The sequence below is a fragment of the Mustelus asterias genome, chromosome 20 (assembly GCF_964213995.1).
Source record: "Mustelus asterias chromosome 20, sMusAst1.hap1.1, whole genome shotgun sequence".
Lineage (NCBI taxonomy): Eukaryota > Metazoa > Chordata > Chondrichthyes > Carcharhiniformes > Triakidae > Mustelus > Mustelus asterias.
This window is the reverse complement of record NC_135820.1, coordinates 53,221,358-53,242,285: the sequence shown is the minus strand read 5'-3', so window position 1 is coordinate 53,242,285 and position 20,928 is coordinate 53,221,358. Positions and strand designations below refer to the sequence as shown.

Here is a 20,928-nt window from a genome sequence, read left to right as displayed (position 1 = left end):
TTCAACCATAATTCATTGTTAAAAGCAGTATTTCTCAAACATAATGGAAAAAGATGCAATATATTGTGATCTGGATGGTTAATGTTTAGTTCTGTTTTTAACTCCGATGCAGCATTGTTGTTTCCAGTTTTTAAAACTTTTAAGATCCTGAATTGATTAGTTAATGAGTAAAATATAATATCTATTGGCAGAAGCAACTTTTAGTGTACCCGCGACTTGAAGCTTGTGCAGTGCAGATAAACTATTCAAAATGCTAGCCAAGGAATTGTTGAAGAATGTGGTAGCAAGTTTTTTTTTTAATCTGACGAAAGTGAAAGTCTGGCAAGCGGTCACGGAAGTTTGTTGAAGTTAATCAGGCTTGAGCTGAATGAAATCGAGGGTAAGCAGGCAATTCTGTCTCTCTGGTCATGGCACTTAGTGCGAAACAACAATCAAGGCTGCTTCAACATGAAGTTAACTAAAGAGGATTAATCAGTGTATTAATGATTGCATAATTGCATGAGTATTTGGTGTGAAAGGGACATGGATATGTGGAAGTGAAACTTTTGCATCAGAGAAGCTTGACAATGATCAGTAGTTACTTCTTGACCATCGATTCACGGTATTGTGGATTATTCAGTATACCATGCTAAATGGTAAGCAAAGGAAATTGAGTTTCTGTCTAATTTTACTTTTAGAAATTGGATCTCTTCTTGGAAGTGTGTAATTTGTGTGTTTATTTATTATTGATTGCTAATTTAATCTGGGAGCTACCTGTAACTCTCAATCAATAACTTACAATTCCAGGTTTGTGTTTGATGCGGGAATCAATGTAAATCAAAGCAGATTTGAAAAGAAATATTTCTTTCTGGTTAAAAAGCTGAACTAAGAAGGCCTTTTGCCAAAGGAACACCAACATTGCAACATAAAATTAAAGGCAGACGATACTGATTTGTAATTGGGTCTCTCAGCTTTAGTTTATTCAAGATTTTGTTTTATCTGATCTTTCACATTGCCTTCAAGCACACGGGTGAATTTTCCTCTTTAAAAGGGGATAACACTATCTGTGTATATCTGAAGATATATACAGATAGTTTTTGGGTCCAGATATACTGCTAAGTTTGTATTGCTGCAAATCTGCATATTTAAAATTCACCAGTCCACAGCAAGTCTCTGTACTCACTTAACTGCACGGACATTTAAATGGATATGTATGAGTACACATGTGCAGAACTTTATCCTGGCAGTCAACATTTGACACAGATCCAGGCAGTATAAAACTTGGTGCTGGAATAGATTCTGTTGCTACAACTCAACTACTGCATATGTACATGCACCTTCAGATTACAACATGCATGTAAAAGTGCATGTTGCCACAGCAACTTAAACTCCATGAGTGCTGTGTAGCACATTACACCACATGCAAATTATATGAGCCACCTGCAGAGCTATTTTCTATTTGTAGCATATTGACCCCGCTATCAAGTGTGTTCATCATCACTATTTCTTAAATAACACTTCAAAATTGTTTAATTGGTGCACATTACTATTATTTTATTTACCAGAGTACAATATTTCAATAATTTAAGCAAGGAGTTAAGAGCTATTGTACTGATTGCATCTTATAGGTTTAACTGCAATCCAGTTCTTAACTTTGAGGGTATATTGCAAAGTGATTTACTGACAACGTCCTGTGTTTCTATACACTAAGGTTGGAATGTTACCACCGTTCACGCTGGTGAGATTTTCCCATCCCACTGCAATGAACGGAGATTTGGCTGGGCGCCAAATTCTCCGACCTCACTGCAATGGGAGCGTGGCGTGAACGGCCGGTAAGATCGCGACCTAAGAGTTGGCAGTCATTCCAATCATCGAGAATTGAATTATTTCTTATTAGTGGCTGTGAATTAAAAGACATCAAATAAACATTTGATCAGGTTTCCCATGAAATTGTTAGCAAAATTACAAGTATGTGGAATTGGAGGAATCTTGTGTTGGTTATGGGAGGATGCGTGTTGGTAATTGATTAGGATATAAGAGGCAGAGAGGAGAGATATAGAGAATGAACACTGATAGTGGAGTTTGACAACTGATGTTCCCCAGGAATCTGTACTGTAGCCCCAGCTTTTCATCATATGTATTAATGACTTGGGTGAAACAATAGGGTTGTATGTCAAAGGTTAGAGATGACTTTAGTTAGGAAGCACAGTGAGTTATATAGGCAGGAGCAGGAAGTTATAAAGAGGCACAGACAGACAATGTCAGTGGGCCAAATTGTAGCAGATTAAGTTCAAGGAGGCCATTCAAATTGTATCTAAGAGAGAAAAATCAGAAGCTTCTTAACTGTGAGGGAATAGGAACTGTGGAGGAGTAAAAGGATTTGAGTGTCCGGTCATCAAAATCACAAAAAGGGTAGAGGTATAAAAAGTAATCAAAATAGCTGATGGAGTGATGGTCTTTATCTCAAGGAGGATGGAATACAAAGTAGCGAAGGGAAAAGCATTAGTTGGTTCCCATCTGCCTTCAATTTTCATAAAGGATATATTGACCTCAAGGAAGATACAGCTAAGATTTATCAGAATTATATCAGGGCATAAAAAATTAAATTATGAAGACAGGTCACATTTGTATCCCCTTGAGTCTACAATGCTGATTTTAACTGAGGTGTTAAAAATTATAAGAAAGGAATCAACAGGGTGGATATAGAGAAATCATTTCCTCTTCTGGGGATATCTAGAACAAGGGGAGCACAATTTTTAAATTAGAACACTTTTTCCACAGAAAGGGTAGCAAAAATCTGGAACACTCTCTCTCTCCCAAAAGACTGGATGCTGGGTTAATTAAAATTGCAAGACCGACAATGAAGGATTTTTGTTGGGTAAGTGTATCAAAGGATTTGAATCAATGGTGAGTAAATGGAGTTGAGGTATAAATCAGCCATGGTATGATTCAATAGCAGAATGGGCTCAAAAGGATGAATGGCCTACTCCTGTTCCTATATGCTAAGTCAAATAAATTGTTTTCTGGAAACATTTCACAGTACTGGTAAACATATTGAAGCCAATGGATTTTGGTGTATTGGTTGTTTCTTGTCGCGCCTTTTTTTCAGTGTTCTGTGTTTATGCTGTGCACTGACTGCTGTGTAAAAGTATGTACAATGAGACAAAAATGCAAGCCTGTTTTGACCGCAGCTATATAAACAGAATCCAAAATAGTTCGTGTAAACACTGCCCAGTAACTGAACTCTGTCTGAATAAAAATTGGGCTTATCCAAATAACATATCATGCAGTTCATCTATATACAAGGAAACCACAAAACTGGAGCAACAAAATAACACAACCGAACTGTAAACTGGGATAGTTAGCATGATAATGAAAAATATTCTTTCCCTGATCCAAATTTCCCTCTGTTGGCATTAGTTCAAAGCAAATATAATCCACTGCACAGATGTCTTTCAGTCTGCACAACTTATTATTTCTTAGTAAAAAACGCAGCTGGAGTCAAATATGTTTGTGTGAATTTATTTAAATCATTTCTGGCACATTAATTGCATATAGCTTTGGATAATGCATTTTTAATTTGAGAGTAAATAAAATACATTTGTAAAAGAATAGTCAAACGTAATTTGCATTGTTCAATTATTTTTGTCATTAGTGCAAGAGTAGGAATAAAAATGAAATATTTCAACTGTTAACTTGTGGGAATACCAATCTACATTGCTTCTTAATCTGAGCCTTACTCTGGCACTTGCATGCATTTGGGATATTTGTAATAAACATTTACTGGCTGTTGTGAGGTTTTCTGCAACATGGTTTTACCTGTATCCAAGCAGCCTAACTTTAACCTGGCCTTTAGCATCATAGCATGGCAATAACCTCATTACATCTTCAGAAAAAATAGCCAGTAAAATGTGTTGATTGTCAATGGAAACGTTGGCCAAAATACTGATAAGAGTAGGTCAATTTTCCAGAAGTTAACCCTTCAGACATCCAACCCCACTACCATTTCATAAAGCTCCACCCACGGTCTGTTCCACTATGGTGGAAAAGATTCCTATTCCATTCTCAGGATTCACGGAGAGATAGTAGAATGTGGCATTGTCTGCTTGATGAATCCATTTAATTGATAGGACTTAAGTACCGCTCTGTTAAGGATTATGTGACAATTGTTCTCACGTTCCAAATTCATGTTGATGGTAAATTCCTGGGAAAGTACTCCATGAATTTCCAGTTTTTCTGAAAGGGGGCTCTGCAACATTCAACCATCTTTTAAATTCTGGAATAAGAGAGTTACACAAACACATATCCCTTTATAAGCCTGTGGTTGCTATAAAACTCAACAGAAGATTACACATTCTTTAATCTTATTCCAGCTCACTGAATTTGTGACCACATGCTTTACACGGTACTTCACCTTGCGTGTGAAGACTTGATCGTTTGATACACGTCCTGAGATTCGGACAAATGTAATGTATCAACTGCTTCTAGCACAGGAAGCCATGATGGCAGTTTCATACTCAGATCACAGCTCTAACACTGCCATCAAAATAAACTTTGGAGTTCTGAGCCGGGGTGACCAAATAGAACTGGAAGTAACAACCCATCTGCTTAGCTGTTCAGATGCCACAGGAATGAACTTTGGCACTCAAATATCCAAGCTGATTGGCTGGTCAAGTACATCCAATTATATTAATATTATTGTAGAATAAGTGTCAGCTAAAGCAACCAAAAGTTATGCCAATAATTTAGCATGTCCAGCGATTCCTGGATGGTAGCTACTTACAGTAATACCTACCAGTTTTTCAAGTATTTCTGCTTTCACATAACTGCCAGAGCATCGAGAAGTTGTTTCATAGAGGAGCGTTTAACTGGAATTTAGACTGATTCTTTGTGTCTGCTTCCTTTATGGAGTTTAAATTTGAAGTTTATTTATCAGTGTCACAAATAGGCTTACATTAACACTGCAATGAAGTTACCTTGAAAATCCCACCAGTCACCACACTCGTTCGGGTACACCGAAGGAGAATTTAACATGGGCAATGCACCTAACCAGCATGTCTTTTGGACTGTGGGATGAAAACAGAGTACCCGGAGGAAACCCACTCAGACTCCAGGGGAACATGCAGACTCTGAACTCTGACAGCGACCCAAGCCAGGAATTGAACCCTGGTGCTGTGAGGCAGCAGTGCTAACCACTGCGCCACCCTTGGACACAGTTAACAGCAAAATCAAATCACAGTAGTTACTCATGAACTCTCTGGTATGTCAGCAGGTGAGATGACCGAGTGAATTCCGACCCACGCTTAGAGCAGGTGAACAGTTTCTCCTGAGTGTGAGTTCGATGAGGTACATTGAGTTGAGTTGAGCTGAACCCAGTCCCACAGTAAGAGACCGGAACAGTCTCTCATCAATGTGGACACGTTGATGGAATATCAGTTGAGAAAACTAAGCACAAATGGATTATGACACATAAAGAATACATCGTTTGCTGACATGTTAGGGTCCTAACTCTCTTCACTCCTTTAGGTTTTAAACATTAATGTTTACAACAGAACTGCCTTTTTTGTTTCAATAATGTACTGTTTGTTAAACTGTGAGGGGATTTATTATTTGTGACATTACTGGAAAGCACCCATACAACATTCCAGTGTCTGTTTTTTAGTTGAGCAATTAGATTAACGTCTTTGTTAATATATGAAGAGGAATGTCGTATGATCGTGTTAATCTGGCTAATGTCACTGGCAATGTTTTTTTCTTGATACAGTGTAGTTATCTTTCTATAACAGGTATTTTGGTCTTTTAGGACATGTAGGTAATTAAACTCTACAATCTTATTCCAACTAATGGGAAGAGACATTGATCAAGAAGTGATCAAGAAGAATAAATTTTGACCATTTTAGAGAAGCTAAAGAAGGTTCACTAGACCGATTTCTGGGGGCCGCACGGTGGCACAATGGTTAGCACTGCTGCCTAGGACCCAGGTTCAATTCTTGGCTTGGGTGACTGTCTGTGCGGAGTCTGCACCTTCTCCCTGTGTCTGTGCGGGTTTCCTCTGGGTGCTCCAGATTCCTCCCACAGTCCAAAAGATGTGCTGATTAGGTGCATTGGCCATGCTAAATTCTCCCTCAGTGTACCCAAACAGGTGCCAGAGTGCAGCGACCTGGGAATTTTCACAGTAACTTCATTGCAGTGTTAATGTAAGCCGAACTTGGTTTGATTTGATTTGATTTATTATTGTCACATGTGTTAGTATACAGTGAAAAATGTTATTTCTTACATGCTGTACAGACAAAAAATACCATTCATTGAGAAGGAAAGGAGAGAGTGCAGAATGTAGTGTTACAGTCATAGCTAGGTGGAGAGAAAGATCGACATAGTGCGAGGTAGATCCATTCAAAAGTCTGATGGCAGCAAGGAAGAAGCTGTCCTTGAGTCAGTTGGTACGTGATCTCAAACTTTTGTATCTTTTTCCTGATGGAAGAAGGTGGAAGAGAGTATGTCTGGGGTGCATGGGGTCCTTAATTATGCTGGTTGCTTTTGCAAGGTAGCAGGAAGTGTAGACAGAGTCAATGGATGAGAGGCTGGTTTGCATGATGGATTGGGCTACATTCACAACCTTTTGTAGTTTCTTGCGGTCTTGGGCAGAGCAGGAGCCATACTAAGCTGTGATACAACCAGAAAGAATGCTTTCTATGGTGCATCTGTAAAAGTTGGTGAGAGTCGCAGCTGTTATGCCAAATTTCCTTAGTCTTCGAAGAAAGTAGAGGCATTGGTGGACTTTCTTAACCATAGTGTCAGCATGGGGGGACCAGGACAGGTTGTTGGTGATCTGGAGACCTAAAAACTTGAAGCTCTCGACCATTTCTACTTCATCCTCATTGATGTAGACAGGGGCATGTTCTCCTTTATGCTTCCTGAAGTCGATGGCTATCTCCTTCGTTTTGTTGACATTGTGACATTAATAAGTAAACTTTAAAAAACAATGAAGGGATTGTCTTATGAGGAAAAGTTGAGCAGGTTGGGCACATACACATTGGAGTTCAGAAGAATGGGAGGTGATCTTATTAAAACATATATGATTCTGAGGGAGCTTGACAGGGTAGATGGTGAGTGGATATTGCTTGTGGGATAATCTAGAACTTGATGGAGCCGGGGGGAGTTATTAAAGAATAAGGGGTCTCCTGCTTAAGGCAATGATGCAGAGGAATTTCCCCTCTCAAAGGATCATTGATCTTTGGAGTTCTCTTCTACAGAGAGCAATGGTGGCTGGGTCATTAAATATATTCAAGCTTGAGTTGGACAGATTTTTGATCTACGAGGGAGTCAATGATTCTGGGTGGGGGAGGTTGGGTACAGACTCAGCCCCTGAGGCAGTCCCCTCAGAATCAGATATGTTTTAATAAGATCACCTCCCATTTTTCTGCCCAACCTGCTCAACCTCTTCTCATAAGACAAGCCCTTCATCCCAGGAATCAGTCTAGAGGTAGACTTATGGCCACTATCACATCAACCAGCATCTTACTGAATGATAGAGCAGTCATGAGGGGCCAAATGGCCTACTCCTGTTCCTATTTCTTATAAAAATATGGTTAGAATACCATCCATCTTTTAGAAAGTCATTTATCTAGCTTACTGGTCTCAGATCTCATTTTACTCATTGCCAAGGTAGTGTCCAATGACTGAATTTCAAGCTGGTTAATCTACTTTGTATTTTGCTCTATATTTCCAACGTAAAATTTAAAAAAAACCCCCACACACAGAGTCTCTCAGTAAGGATGCAAGCCTTTGCCAGATTTAAAATGGAATTGGGTAAATATTTGAAAAGGAAAAATGTAAAAGTTTACATTAATACAGCAGGAATGAGAGTGGAATAAATAGTTCCAGTGGACGCACTAACATCGCCACTGGTGTGACATGGTAAATGGGCTCTATCAGCGCTGTCACGTGTGTATGTGCATTCAAATTCTTGATAATTATGCACTGTCCTGAAAATGACCATTTTTTGTTGTGTTACTTTTCTCCAGTTTGTCCCAGGCTTGTGACCAGTGTTTCTCTGCTGTTGATGCTGATGTCTTCAGCCACATGCAAGTGCAAAGGGAAGAAGTGCAAGATTGGTGTCATCCTAGAGAATTATAAAGCAGTCATGTTTGATGAATTAAGAAGCTTCGTATGTACATGAAACATAGTTTTTTGGATTTTATGAGCATTATGAAATATGACTTTAAATAACCAGGTTTACACTGTCCTATCCTATTTTTTGCAGAAAAATATCACGGGAATTTCGGAAAAGAATGAAATGCTGAAACACCCAAAAATGTTTAGTTGTCGATCAAATAAGGTACAGTTTATCAGTTACTTCCCATTGCTTTGGCTCACTTATCAACTTCACTCATACTTTTGAATACTGTAATAGAATATGTGAATCAAAACATACAGGTGATTTATTTTAAATGCATACAATTAAAAAAAATCATTGGGTGTGAGCATCACTGGCTGGGCCAGCACAGTCCATCGCTAATTGCCTTTGCACTGAGTTGCCGAAATTTTACTCCCTCGCCCGCTCGAGGCTCATAAGATCCCACCCAAGGCCAGCGGAGAATGCCATTCTGCCAGCCCCAGAATTGAGGCGGGCGAGGCAGTAAAATTCCGGCAAGTGTTTTGCTAGGTCATTTCGGAGGGCATTTTGCAACCACATCTTTGTGAGTCTGGAGTCACATAAGTTTAAGTTTATTTGTTAGTGTCACAAGTAGGCTTACATTAACACTGCCGTGAAGTTACTGTGAAAATCCCCTAGTTGCCACACTCCACCTGTTCGGGTACACTGAGAGAGAATTTTAGTATGGCCAACGCACAAAACCAGCATGTCTTTTGGACTGTGGGAGGAAACCGGAGCACCAGGGGGAAACCCACAAAGACACGGGGAGAACGTACAGACTCCACACAGACGGTGACCCAAGCTGAGAATCGAACCTAGGTCCCTGGTGCTGTGAGGCTGCAGTGCTAACCATTGTGCCATCGTGCTGCCCTCATGTAGGCAAGGCCAGTTAGGATGGCAAATCTTTTTCCCTAAAAGCCATTATTAGTAAACCAGATCAACCAATCATCAATGTCATTGTCATTAGGTTCTTAATTCCAAATTCCATAGTTATCAAGGATTTGAACCCAGGCATCTAGAGCATTACCCTGGGTCTCTGGGTTACTAGTCCCAGTGACAATACCACCACACCACGCACCTATCCATGGAAATTTGCATTAGGATATTTATTGGATGTATATTTCAATTTCCTAAAGAGCAACTTGGATTTATATAGCACTGCTTGTGTAAAATAATGTTTCAAGTTGCTTTAAAGGAAGAAGATTGAAATTATTTTGATCTGATTTGATTTGATTTATTATTGTCACATGTATTAGTATATAGTGAAAAGTATTGTTTCTTGCGCACTATACAGACATAGAATACCGTTCATTGAAAAAGAAAGGTGATGGTGCAGTATATTGTGTTACAGTCATAATTAGAGTGTAGAGAAAGATCAACTTAATGCGAGGTAGGTCCATTCAAAAGTATGATGGCAGCAGGGAAGAAGCTGTTCTTGAGTCAGTTGGTACATGTCCTCAGACTTTTATATCTTTTTCCGATGGAAGAAGGTGGAAGAGAGTATGTCTGGGTGCATGGAGTCCTTAATTATGCTGGCTGCTTTTCTGAAGCAGCGGGAGGTGTAGACAGTGTCAATGGATGGGAGGCTAGTTTGAGTGATGAACTGGGCTTCGTTCACAACCCTTTGTAGTTCCTTGCAGTCTTGGACAGAGCAGGAGCCATACCAAGCTGTAATACAAGCAGAAAGAATGCTTTCTATGGTGCATCTGTAAAAGTTGGTGAGAGTCATAGCTGACATGCCAAATTTCCTTAGTCTTCTGAGAAAGTAGAGGTGTTGGTGGGCTTTCTTAACTATAGTGTTGGCATGGAGGGACCAGAACAAGTTGTTGGTGATCTGGACACCTAGAAACCTGAAGCTCTCGACCATTTCTACTTCATCCCCATTGATGTAGACAGGGGTTTACAACACTATGGTTCAAGCATTGAGACGGTTTTAGAAGGCAGGGAGACAATTTAAAAGGTAAAGTAGTTTATGAAAATAATTCCAAATCAATGACTGGAAGATGAGTCCACAGCTGGTGGCTGATGGATGATAAGCACTAATCTGCCAAAGAGCCCTACTGGATCTGGGTTTGGGGACCTTGGTGGGGCCAGATTGAAAAGATGGGGGACGTGTTAAAGGGAGGTGGAATGACTTAAACAAGGTCAATGAGGAGGACCTGCTGGAATATGAGCTCTCTATTTGAGGCCTGTTAAGGCTGCCCAGTCAGGGAGCTCTACAGAGACATATAAAGTGGAGTGTCCAGGTCACTGGAATTCAGGGTGTATACCTGTATGGGGAAGTACCTGCCTGAGAATTGCAAACCATTGTAAATAAATCAGTTTTGGTGAAGGGACACCGGCCTCTTCTAAGTTATATCAGGAGGGATGACCCTGGGAGAATGTCTTAGATGTGACTAGGAGATTAGCAAAGGGAGTTCCCCCCCATCTTTCCTGGCACTGGCCCACATACTTTAAGCTGCCAGGATTCTCAGATGACATGTACCTTCTCCTGCCAGGGCTAAAATATTGGTGGGGCTGAGATAATCCCCTTAGTTGACCATTAATTGGTCATCTAAGGGCCTTAATTGGCCCAAGGACAGGTGGGCCACCTGTGCTTTCCTTCCGCCACCTCCCCCCGCCCCCCTCCCCAATAAACTTTCAGATAGTTTGGGAGTGGACGGATAGACGACGGGTTGGTCACCATTGGGTTTTATGTGGCCCGCCTGCCTTCAAATCCACCATCGGGGAGCATAAAATCCAGCCCTAAGCAATAGGCCTAGATTGACTGACAGCTGCCATTGGCTTATCTGCAAAGCCTGATTGTGTACCTGAGGTAATCTTGCTCAGCCATAGTCGGACTTTGCGGGGGAATGGAGGATACACACAGGAGAAGCTGTCTCAAAATTGACAGAGATGGAATGGGAAGAATTTTTGTTTGGGATGCTGAAGGTCCATGTTTCCTTACATACTGTGGAGTTTTATCCTCTGTGTGGGGTTTCTGCCCCCAAGGTTTCCTACCTGGAAGCCAGCCTGTCTAGCAGGTCAGGCTCGCTGACAGGCAGGGAACATTCTGCCAGAGAGCGCAGCCACAGGAGCAGCTGTATTGATGTTAGCATAGAGAGGGGAGAGGCAGTTCCCATTCTGGGCTGGAGGGTTCTGATCGGTGTTCCAATCTCTGATCTCTGAACCTGGTGGGAGTCGATGTCCAAATCCGAGGGCATCCGATCCCAAATTTTGGAGGGAAAAGGCAGCAGAGGTTAAATCAGGGGCCGTTGCCTGCCTTAAGCTGAAGGTCTCATGAAGTTGTGGACATCTGGTTACCCAGGGTTCAATCAGTAAGACAAATTAAATGTGATTCTCTGCCCCTCAATATAATATTTAAATAGTCGGCCCATCTCCTGGGAGTGGGTTGGTTGCCCACCCCCCGCCCCGCCTCCGTTCAACCCAAAAGCAGATGGGTTGCGAGGTGGGCTTTGAGCTGTTTTGAGATGACACCTCACCTGACACTACCCCCTTTCTGCATTGACACAGGTCGGACTGTAACTGAGAGATTCGGGATTCATGGAGTTGGATCAGGAAGGAGAGATGTTGGAGGAGAGTGAAATGTTTAGTGGTGTTGAAGTTGACTAGTATTAAAACCAAACAAATTTTAAACTAAGAAAATTTTCTACATTTGCATTTTAGGAGCAAAAGATACTTCAGTCAATTTATTGTATGACTTTATTCCTAAAAAGTCAAGTCAACTGCACTGCAACTACTGAGATAGATTCAGCATTGTGCAAAATAAGTAACCAAATGGAATCTGTAATAAAATGTCACTGTAACAAAGTGCACCAGGTTGGTAACAACTCTCTATCTATAATCATTTCTTAAAAGTATTGTGATTAGCGCATTTACTCCCTATGACACTTTCCTGTTGCGTCTCTTTCCAGCATGTTCTCCAGTCACATCTGACCTCTCCCTATCTAAACTTATCCAGTGCTTTGAGTCTCCCCAGCTCCCGTTCTCCAAGATAGCTGGGATTGTGCTCCGTGCACCCATCTAAGACCTACCAAAATCTACAAGTAAAACTTAGCAGCACCTCCTTCAGCAGCACCTTCCAAACTCATGACATCTGCCATCTAGAAAGAGAAGGGCGGTGGACGCATGGGAATGCTGCCACCTCATAGCCACTCACCATCCTGATTTAGGAATACATCGCCGTTCTGCCATTGTCACTGGGTCAAAATCCCGGAACTCCCTTTCCAACAGCACTGCGAGTGTACCTGCACAAGATGGACTGCAGTGGTATGAGAAAGTGGCCCGCCACCACCTTCTCAAGGGCGATTAATATTAAATGCTGCCCTTGCCACATTCCAGCAAAAAACAAAACAAAACAAAATTCTGCAAGGAGGTTTGTAGATTTTCATTCGGGCCTATGTTTCTGCCCCATCTATATATATATATATTGAAGACAAGCTACAGTTCTCCAGACTGGGATCTTCAATTTCCGGACTCCTGCCTCGTAGAAATCATAGAAATTCTACAGTGCAGAAGGAGGTCATTCAGCCCATCGAGTCTGCACCAACAACAAACCCACCCAGGCCCGATCCCCGTAACTCCACATATTTACCCCAATAATCCCTCTAACCTACGCACCCCAGGCCACTAAGGGGCAATTTAACATGGCCAATCAATCTAGCCTCACCTGGGGTAAATTCCAGGAGGGGGATTTGTGTGGATTCCGGTGATAGGAGCTGCTCACAATGACGGTGGAGTCAAGGGAGCATATCTACTCCTCCTAGTTCCAGAGCAAGTTTCTTTTAAACAAAACAAAAGGGAAGTGTTATACCTTCCAATGGATGTGGGATCACTGATGTGTTCCAAGTGGGAGGGCTGGATATCTGCTCCACTAAAGTAATTTTGACAAAGGGTCCTTCAGCAGGCATTTATTTGCACAGCCTCAACCCCACAACTCAATTTACATATGTAAAAGGAATATAGCTTATTTTAGGCAGCTGCCGAGGGCAACTAAAAATGGCCTTGACAGACTTGGCATATTTACGCTCCATGATAGCAGATAGTCTATTTTTATTGCTCCTGTACGAGTATAAGTAGGCCTGTGCCAGAGTACTAAATCTAAGTTGACAAGTCTAATACTTGCCTTTGATCCTGTATATGATGAAGGAATAGTGTAGGTTAAGTGGGCTTTAGATTGGTTTCACTGGTCGGCGCAACATCGAGGGCCGAAGGGCCTGTACTGCGCTGTGGTGTTCTATGTTCAAACGCCTCAGATATTGCCACATCGATTGCCACACTGACTGAACTGAAGTATTAGATCTGTTTGACATTGGACTTCTTGCTTAGGTTGGCAGGTCCATTCTACCTGGCCAACTGCCAGCATCCCCCCCTCATTCCATGTAGTCAAGTAATTCCATCTCCTTTTTAACCCCGTCACGACTGGTTCCAAATCAGCATAAGCAGTCGAAGTTGTGTTCTTGATTATGATGGGTACACAGCACAAATAGCCACTGTTCAGTTTAAGGTTTATTTTATTAGTGTCACAAGTGGACTTACATTAACACTGCAATGAAGTTACTGTTAAAATCCCCTAGTCGCTACACTCCAATGCTTGTTCAGATATACCGAGGGAGAATTTAGCATGGCCAATGCACCTAGCCAGCCCGTCTTTTGGACTGTGGGAGGAAACCGGAGCACCTGGAGGAAATTCACGCAGCCACGGGGAGAACGTGCCGAATCCGCACACACAGTGACCCAAGCCAGGAATTGAACCCTGGCGCTGTGAGGCAGCGGTGCTAACCACTGTGCTGTCGTGTTGACCCACTGTTCAGCAGCATTTGACATGAATGGATATTACTCCCATTTTCTGGGGCACATAAAAGTGCAGCACATCCCAGTTTTGTATAGGAACAGTAAGAAGTCTCACAACACCAGGTTAAAGTCCAACAGGTTTATTTGGTAGCACGAGCTTTTGGAGTGCTGCTCCTTTATCAGGTGAGTCCAATTTAACCTGGTGTTGTGAGACTTCTTACTGCACCCACCCCAGTCCAACACCGACATCTCCACATCTTGTACAGGGACAGGTTGTGCCAATCTGTCAGATGTTGCAAACACCGCTCATAGGCTCACACAACCACCAACTAAAGGTAGGATTTTGTCAATTTTCTTTTTGTTTTGTTTAAAGTAACTTCCCCCTCGAGCTAGGAAGAGCAGCTGCACTTCCCTGACCACACAGTTACTGCAATTAGCCCCTCACGATGGAATCTACACATATCCTCCTCCTGAGGGCTGCTGTTGCTGAGGCAGAAGTCTGGAAATTGTTTTTAGAGGATGGACAACATGTGCAGCTTGTCCCCAATATATAGATGAGGCCCACAAATAGGCCTGGATGAAAACCTATCCTTGTATGTGTTATTTGCCTGGAGAGTTGATTGCTGCGGAAAATACAAATTGCTGTATTGTGTGATTGAGATGTTCAAATCGTAGAACATAGAACAGTACAGCACAGAACAGGCCCTTCGGCCCACGATGTTGTGCCGAGCTTTATCTGAAACCAAGATCAAGCTATCCCACTCCCTATCATCCTGGTGTGCTCCATGTGCCTATCCAATAACCACTTAAATGTTCCTAAAGTGTCTGACTCCACTACCCCAACCACTCTCTGAGTAAAGAATCTACCTCGGACATCCTCCCTATATCTCCCACCATGAACCCTATCGTTATGCCCCCTTGTAATAGCTCCATCCACCCGAGGAAATAGTCTTTGAACATTCACTCTATCTATCCCCTTCATCATTTTATAAACCTCTATTAAGTCTCCCCTCAACTTCCTCCGCTCCAGAGAGAACAGCCCTAGCTCCCTAACCTTTTCTCATAAGACCGACCCTCCAAACCAGGCAGCATCCTGGTAAATCTCCTTTGCACTCTTTCCAGCGCTTCCACATCCTTCTTATAGTGAGGTGACCAGAACTGCACACAATATTCCAAATGTGGTCTCACCAAGTTCCTGTACAGTTGCAGCATAACCCCACGGCTCTTAAACTCCAACCCCCTGTTAATAAAAGCTAACACACTATAGGCCTTCTTCACAGCTCAATCCACTTGAGTGGCAACCTTCAGAGATCTGTGGATATGGACCCCAAGATCTCTCTGTTCCTCCACAGTCTTCAGAACCCTACCTTTGACCCTGTAATCCACATTTAAATTTGTCCTACCAAAATGAATCACCTCACATTTATCAGGGTTAAACTCCATTTGCCATTTTTCAGCCCAGCTTTGCATCCTATCTATGTCTCTTTGCAGCCTACAACAGCCCTCCACCTCATCCACTACTCCACCAATCTTGGTGTCATCAGCAAATTTACTGATCCACCCTTCAGCCCCCTCCTCTAAGTCATTAATAAAAATCACAAATAGCAGAGGACCCAGCACTGATCCCTGTGGCATTCCGCTAGCAACCTGCCTCCAGTCCGAAAATTTCCCATCCACCACCACCCTCTGTCTTCGATCAGATAGCCAGTTACCTATCCAATCGGCCAACTTTCCCTCTATCCCACACCTCCTTACTTTCATCATAAGCCGACCATGGGGGAGCTTATCAAACGCCTTACTAAAATCCATGTATATGACATCAACTGCCCTACCTTCATCAACACACTTAGTTACCTCCTCAAAAAATTCTATCAAATTTGTGAGGCACGACTTGCCCTTCACGAATCCGTGCGGACTATCCTGGATTAATCCGCATCTTTCTAAATGGTCGTAAATCCCATCCCTAAGGACCTTTTCCATCAACTTACCAACCACCGAAGTAAGACTAACCGGCCTATAATTACCAGGGTCATTTCGATTCCCTTTCTTAAACAGAGGAACAACATTCGCCACTCTCCAGTCCTCTGGCACCATCCCCGTGGACAGTGAGGACCCAAAGATCAAAGCCAAAGGCTCTGCAATCTCATCCCTTGCCTCCCAAAGAATCCTAGGATATATTTCATCAGGCCCAGGGGACTTATCGACCTTCAGTTTATTCAAAACTGCTCGTACATCCTCCCACCGAACATCTACTTCCTCCAGCCTATTAGCCTGTAACACCTTCTCTTCCTCAAAAACATGGCCCCTCTCCTTGGTGAACACTGAAGAAAAGTATTCATTCATCACCTCTCCTATCTCTACTGACTCCATACACAAGTTCCCACTACTATCCTTGACCAGCCCTAACCTCACCCTGGTTATTCTTTTATTCCTCACATAAGAGTAAAAAGCCTTGGGGTTTTCCTTGATCCGACCCACCAAGGACTTCTCATGCCCCCTCCTAGCTCTCCTAAGCCCCTTTTTCAGCTAATTTCTTGCTAACTTAGAACATAGAAAGAACCCCTACAGTGCAGAAAGAGGCCATCTGGCCCATCAAGTCTGCACCGACCACAATCCCACCCAGGCCCGACCCCCATATCCCTACATATTTACCTGCTAACCCCTCGAACCTACACGTCTCAGGGCACTAAGGGCCAATTTCAGCATGTCCAATCAACCTAACCCGCACATCTTTGGACTGTGGGAGGAAACCGGAGCACCCGGAGGAAACCCACGCAGACACGAGGAGAATGTGCAAACTCCACACAGACAGTGACCCAAGCCGGGAATCGAACCCAGGTCCCAGGAGCTGTGAAACAGCGGTGCTAATCACTGTGCTACCGTGCCGCTCAATTGAGCCATCTGAACCTTGTTTCCTCATCCCTACATAAGCTTCCCTCTTCCTTTTTGCAAGACATTCCACCTCTTTTGTGAACCATGGTTCCCTCACTTGGCCATTTCCTCCCTGCCTGACAGGGACATACCTATCAAGGACACACAGTATTTGTTTCTTGAACAAGCTCCACTTTTCATTTGTGCCTTTCCCTGACAGTTTCTGTTCCCATCTTATGCCCCCTAATTCTTGCCTAATCGCATCATAATTACCTCTCCCCCAATTATAAACCTTGCCCTGCCGTACGGCCCTATCCCTCTCCATTGCAATAACAAAAGACACCAAATTGTGGTCACTATCTCCAAAGTGCTCTCCCACAACCAAATCTAACACTTGGCCCAGTTCATTTCCCAGTACCAAATCCAATGTGGCCCCACCTCTTGTCGGCCTATCCACATATTGTGTCAGGAAACCCTCCTGCACACACTGCACAAAAACTGCCCCATCCGAACTATTCGACCTACATAGATACGAACTATCCATAATCTGCTTAGCAATTTCTTTGTATATAATCAATAAATAAGTATATATATATATCAGTAAATAAGTATATTGTTTTCAAAGAGATAGCCCTAAAGTTTTATTTTGCTTGGTTATGATCATTCTGATCCAAAGGTGCCAATGTCAATGTGAAAAGTGTCTGCTATTCACCATTATTCTTACCCCATACTGTGATGAGCCACAAATTCACCAGAGAATTCAACAGTGCAAACGGAGGCCATTCAGCCCATCGAGTCTGCACCGATCATAATCTCACTCAGGCCCTGTTCCCATAATCACATGCCTTTACCCTAGGTAGTCCCCCTGACACTAAGGGGCATTTTAGCATGGCCAATTAACCTAAACTGCACATCTTTGGACTGTGGGAGGAAACCGGAGCACCCGGGGGAAACCCACGTAGGCACGGCAAGAACGTGCAGACTCCACACAGATAGTGGCCCAAGCTGGGAATCGAACCTGAGTCCCTGGCACTGTGAGGCAGCGGTGCGAACCACTGTGCCACTGTGCCAGACCAAAATATAATGCTATGATATAACGGCTATAGGCTTTCCTCAGTGGATAAATTAGGACGCATGACTTTCCTCTTCAACCTCAATGAACTTATAAAATGCAATTGAAGGATTTTAGAAGGTAATTTAGAAGATTGAGAGGCAACTTGATTGAAACATATAAGATCCTGAGAGGGCTTGGCAGGGTCAATGTTTCCTCTTGTGGGAGAATGTAGTACTAGGGACCACTGTTTCAAAATAAGGGGTCATCCATTTAGGACAGAGATGAGAGAATTATTTTTCTCTCAGCAGGTTGTGAGTCTTCGGAATTCTCTTTCTCAAAAGGTGGTGGAAGTAGAGTCTTTGAATATTTTTGTAGCAGAGATAGACAGATTCTTGATAAGCAAGAGGGTGAAAGGCTATTGAAGGTCAGCAGGAATGTGTTGAGGTTACAATCAGAAGAGCCATTACCTTGTTGAATGGTGGAGCAGGCTCGAGGGGCTGTGTGGCCTACTCCTGCTCCTAATTCATATGTTTGTATGTAAGACAGCTCCAAATCTCTAGATTCAAAGTTTATATGACCTTATCATTATTGTTTTCATCTAGCATGAATAAATATAATTCCTGTTTTTTCCATAAAAATATTGAATAACTTGTCCTCTTCCTTTACCTTTTAGCAGTTGAATAGAAACACGAGGTGTAGCACTCATCAATCTAGCCACAAGAAAAGAGGCAAGAAACACAGAAAAGTAAAAGCAAGGAAAGGAAACAAAGAACAACTGAGAATAATCTCAAATTTGTACTTGTGTTGGGAAAAATTATTTGTTGGACCTTGTCAGAGCTGCACCAGGATAGGATGAAAATCAACCTAACCACTTTTTCTTTGGCTCGAACATGACTAACATTTAACAGTGTTGCTTCCCTATCTGTTCACGATCGCCCTATTTTCATTCCACATATTAAATTGCTTGTAAAATGTAATATTTCCTGGTGTGAGATATTGTACAAAGATTTGTGTCTGTCGGCATACTTTCTGTAACTCGTGCAGTGATCAGATACTTGACATGGGGAAAATCTAGATACTCAATGGTCCAGAATTTGCAGGGTTTGAACATCTGGCCGCCTTGCCCTAGTGCTCGATTTCTGCTCTCACCCTTCAACTCAAAATATTTTGCATTGCAAATTGCCATAAGTGCCAGCTGATAGTGGCCTGGTGAGGCCAACAGGGCATCTATGACCTTGGTGAGTGATGTGACCAACAGTGTATCTCCTTAACCAAGGAGATTTAAGGATTGAGGAAAAAGGGGAATGACAGGAGGAAACAAGGCAAATTAGAGTCAAATCAGACACAGAAAGAACAAAAGTGGGCAAGGAAGATTAGTTTGAGAGAAAACAAAAGGACTAAGTGAAAGTAAATTAAATTTATAAAACATTGATTAAAAATGTGAAAAAAATCTAAGTTACAACCTGCAGAAATGAGAATCCACAGGTTGAATTGTTCCCTTACTGGCTGGAGAGATTAAATGGCTTTGCAGGTACATAAAGGGGCATGATGGCACAGTGGTTAGCACTGCTGCCTCATAATGCCAGGGACCCGGGTTCGATTCCTGGCTTGGGTCACTGCCTGTGTACATTCTCCCCGTGTCTGCGTGGGTTTCCTCCGGGTGTCCGGTTTCCTCCCACAGTCTGAAAAGACGTGCTGGTTAGGTGCATTGGTCATGCTAAATTCTCCCTCAGTGTACCCGAACAGATGTTGGAATGTGGCGACTAAGGGATCTTCACAGTAACGTAATTGCAGTGTTAATGTAAGCCTACCTGTGACACCAATAAATAATAAAGCTCTTCTTAAAAAGTGTCCTTACGCTGTTAAGTACCAGCTACAACTTCCTGAGCTAAGTTTAATTAATAATTAATGTGAAATACAGCAATTCCTTGAAATTCAAGGAAAGATTGATGGTGAGATTGCTTTTTGTGAAGCTGAGTGCCTGGCCTATTGCTGGACAATTTACATACTACTGACTTGGAATTATTTTCCCAGCAAATTCTGGTCTAATATATTATATGATTGTACAGCAATAACGCTCATTGCCGATTATGTACTATTTAGCATTATTATATCCATAAAGTACGTTGTCATAAGTGGCATTCCTCAATACTAACATGCAGGCAACATCTTGAAATGACTGTATGGCAATCTGGTACAGCAAATGTTACAATTGTTCAGGAAATTGAACCTAATGGTAACATTGTACTTCAGGCTGCTAAGTATTTGACTCCAGTCAGAAGATCACATACTTCTGATACTTAACTTCACATTTTTAATAGATGAAAGCAGTTCTCAACTGAGGTGCTAAATGAAACACTTAATGGTAGGAGTAAAATATAGCGGTATATTAATCACTATTTAAAAGGCTTCTCAAAATAGGGAATTCTGGAATTTTATATATAACTGCATTAAGTATTTGTGTCGTAATCGCCTCAATTCCACTGTTTTTTGATGTTTATTATGAAGTAACAGCAATCATAGGTGTGCATTTCCTTAGCCACCTTATCTTCCTAGCTGATGCGGTTGGCGGAGTCGGACATTTTGATCATTGCGGAAATTGTGGGAGTAAAGCAATAATGTGAACCAAAGATTAAAGGATAAATCATGGAGTGTGCTACTTTGGTCAGATTTAATTCCTAAATAAGCTTCCTTTAACAGAAATGCATCAGTTATTTAACGGCTGGGATTCTCCAGCTGTTCACACCCCGCCGCTGCTGCCAGCGAGAACGGAGAATTTGGCGCTCAGCCAAAACTCCGTTGACTGCAGTGGGACTGGAGAATCCCAGCTGCGGGCGAAGTCAGAGAATCCGGCCCAACATGTGTTAAATTTCTGCTGTACTTTCAAAGCTCTTCATGCACTTATCAAAATAATACTGTATGCATTTGTATTATGTCAGTTTAATAGACCCACATGCTAATACAACTTAAACCTGTTTGTACTTCAGTGACTTTACCTGAGGGCAGGAGATAGATTGTTGTTTTTTGCATGCTATGGTTTCAAATTTCAGACTCTTCAGTGTAATTGATAGTCATT

General features: G+C 42.2%; 1 protein-coding gene across 2 annotated transcripts; it reads left to right on the top strand.

Moving 5' to 3' along the window:
* The first annotated feature begins 344 nt into the window (after positions 1 to 344).
* LOC144508307 (uncharacterized) lies at positions 345 to 20,509 on the top strand. 2 transcript variants are annotated; one of them, XM_078236132.1, is made up of 6 exons: positions 345 to 635; positions 2,761 to 2,857; positions 8,004 to 8,146; positions 8,243 to 8,317; positions 11,801 to 11,953; positions 18,526 to 19,703. In XM_078236132.1, the coding sequence occupies exons 3-6, from the start codon at positions 8,042 to 8,044 to the stop codon at positions 18,706 to 18,708; spliced, it is 516 nt and encodes a 171-aa protein (XP_078092258.1). In that variant the 5' UTR covers positions 345 to 635; positions 2,761 to 2,857; positions 8,004 to 8,041; the 3' UTR covers positions 18,709 to 19,703. The 2 variants fall into 2 exon arrangements, with proteins under 2 accessions (XP_078092258.1, XP_078092257.1); XM_078236131.1 differs by lacking the exon at positions 2,761 to 2,857 and having other exon boundaries at positions 351 to 635; positions 18,526 to 20,509.
* Positions 20,510 to 20,928: the final 419 nt, after the last annotated feature.